This window comes from Nematolebias whitei, chromosome 7, assembly GCF_014905685.2.
Source record: "Nematolebias whitei isolate Nwh7 chromosome 7, NemWhi1, whole genome shotgun sequence".
NCBI classification, from domain to species: domain Eukaryota; kingdom Metazoa; phylum Chordata; class Actinopteri; order Cyprinodontiformes; family Rivulidae; genus Nematolebias; species Nematolebias whitei.
Genome location: NC_056504.1, coordinates 6,137,735 through 6,138,717, shown reverse-complemented (window position 1 = coordinate 6,138,717; position 983 = coordinate 6,137,735). Strand labels below are relative to the sequence as shown.

General features: G+C 47.9%; 1 protein-coding gene across 1 annotated transcript in view; it reads right to left on the bottom strand.

Annotated features, from left to right (window-relative positions):
* The window catches only part of nmur3 (neuromedin U receptor 3), a 3,644-nt gene extending 2,661 nt beyond the window's left edge, over positions 1-983 (bottom strand). Inside the window, exon 1 of the mRNA XM_037679097.1 lies at positions 107-983. Within this exon, the coding sequence (XP_037535025.1) occupies positions 107-947 (841 nt within the window). The 5' untranslated portion in view covers positions 948-983. The remainder of the gene's footprint in view (positions 1-106) is intronic.

Here is a 983-nt window from a genome sequence, read left to right as displayed (position 1 = left end):
GATGGATGGATGGATGGATGGTTGTTGGTGGACCAGTCTTCATGACATTGAAGTGAATACATTTCAAATGATCTCTGCAGACAACCCTCTGTCACGATGTACTCACAGAGCATCTTGGTGATTTGTCTCCTGCGCCCGCTCTCAGCGCTGATCTTTCTTCTGGTGCTGCTGCAGCAGTTCTTCCCCAGATTCCTCCTGAATTGACGCCTTTCCTTGCCCAAGTGGATGCCCATCACAAAGTACAACATGCTAATAATCATCATGGGCACAAAATAGAAGGACACAGTTGTGATTTGCATCAATAAGTTATAGATCCACACGGGTTTGATAACAGTACATATGGCCGACTCCTCCAGTCTCTCTGGCAAGTAGAAGATGCCATGCAGCGACGTGTTAGGGATCGCACAGATCATAGACACTACCCACACAACTGTGATTACCCGCTTGGCATGCTGGTTGGTCGACAGATATCGCGTTTTGAGGGGATGCACAACAGCAATGTACCTCTCCACACTCAAAGCAGTGACGTTGAGGATGGAGGCAAAGCAGACTGTCTCAAAGAGGAACGTCTTGAAATAGCAACCTCCCTCACCGAAGCGGAACGGGTAGTTCTCCCACAGGTCATAAATCTCCAAGGGCATCCCAAACATGAGCACAAGGAGGTCCGACACAGCCAGGCTCACGAGGTAAAAGTTGGTGGGGTTTCGCATCTTCTTGTGCTTTGCTATCACCGCACATGTGAGCAGATTTCCTGACAAGCCAGTGAGAAAGATTAGAAGATAAATTGTAGTCACAGGGAAGAAAAATGGAGATCGTTTCGGTCCGAGGATTTCAATGAGGTTTATTTCCATGAACCGGTCAATGCTGGTATTCCCCGAAGTGTTTAACGGCACGCTGGAGTTGTAGAGGGGTGTGGATGAAGTGGAACTCTGCAACAAAAGCTCCATCGTGGTGATAAGAAGTGGGGAAATGATGTGAGATGT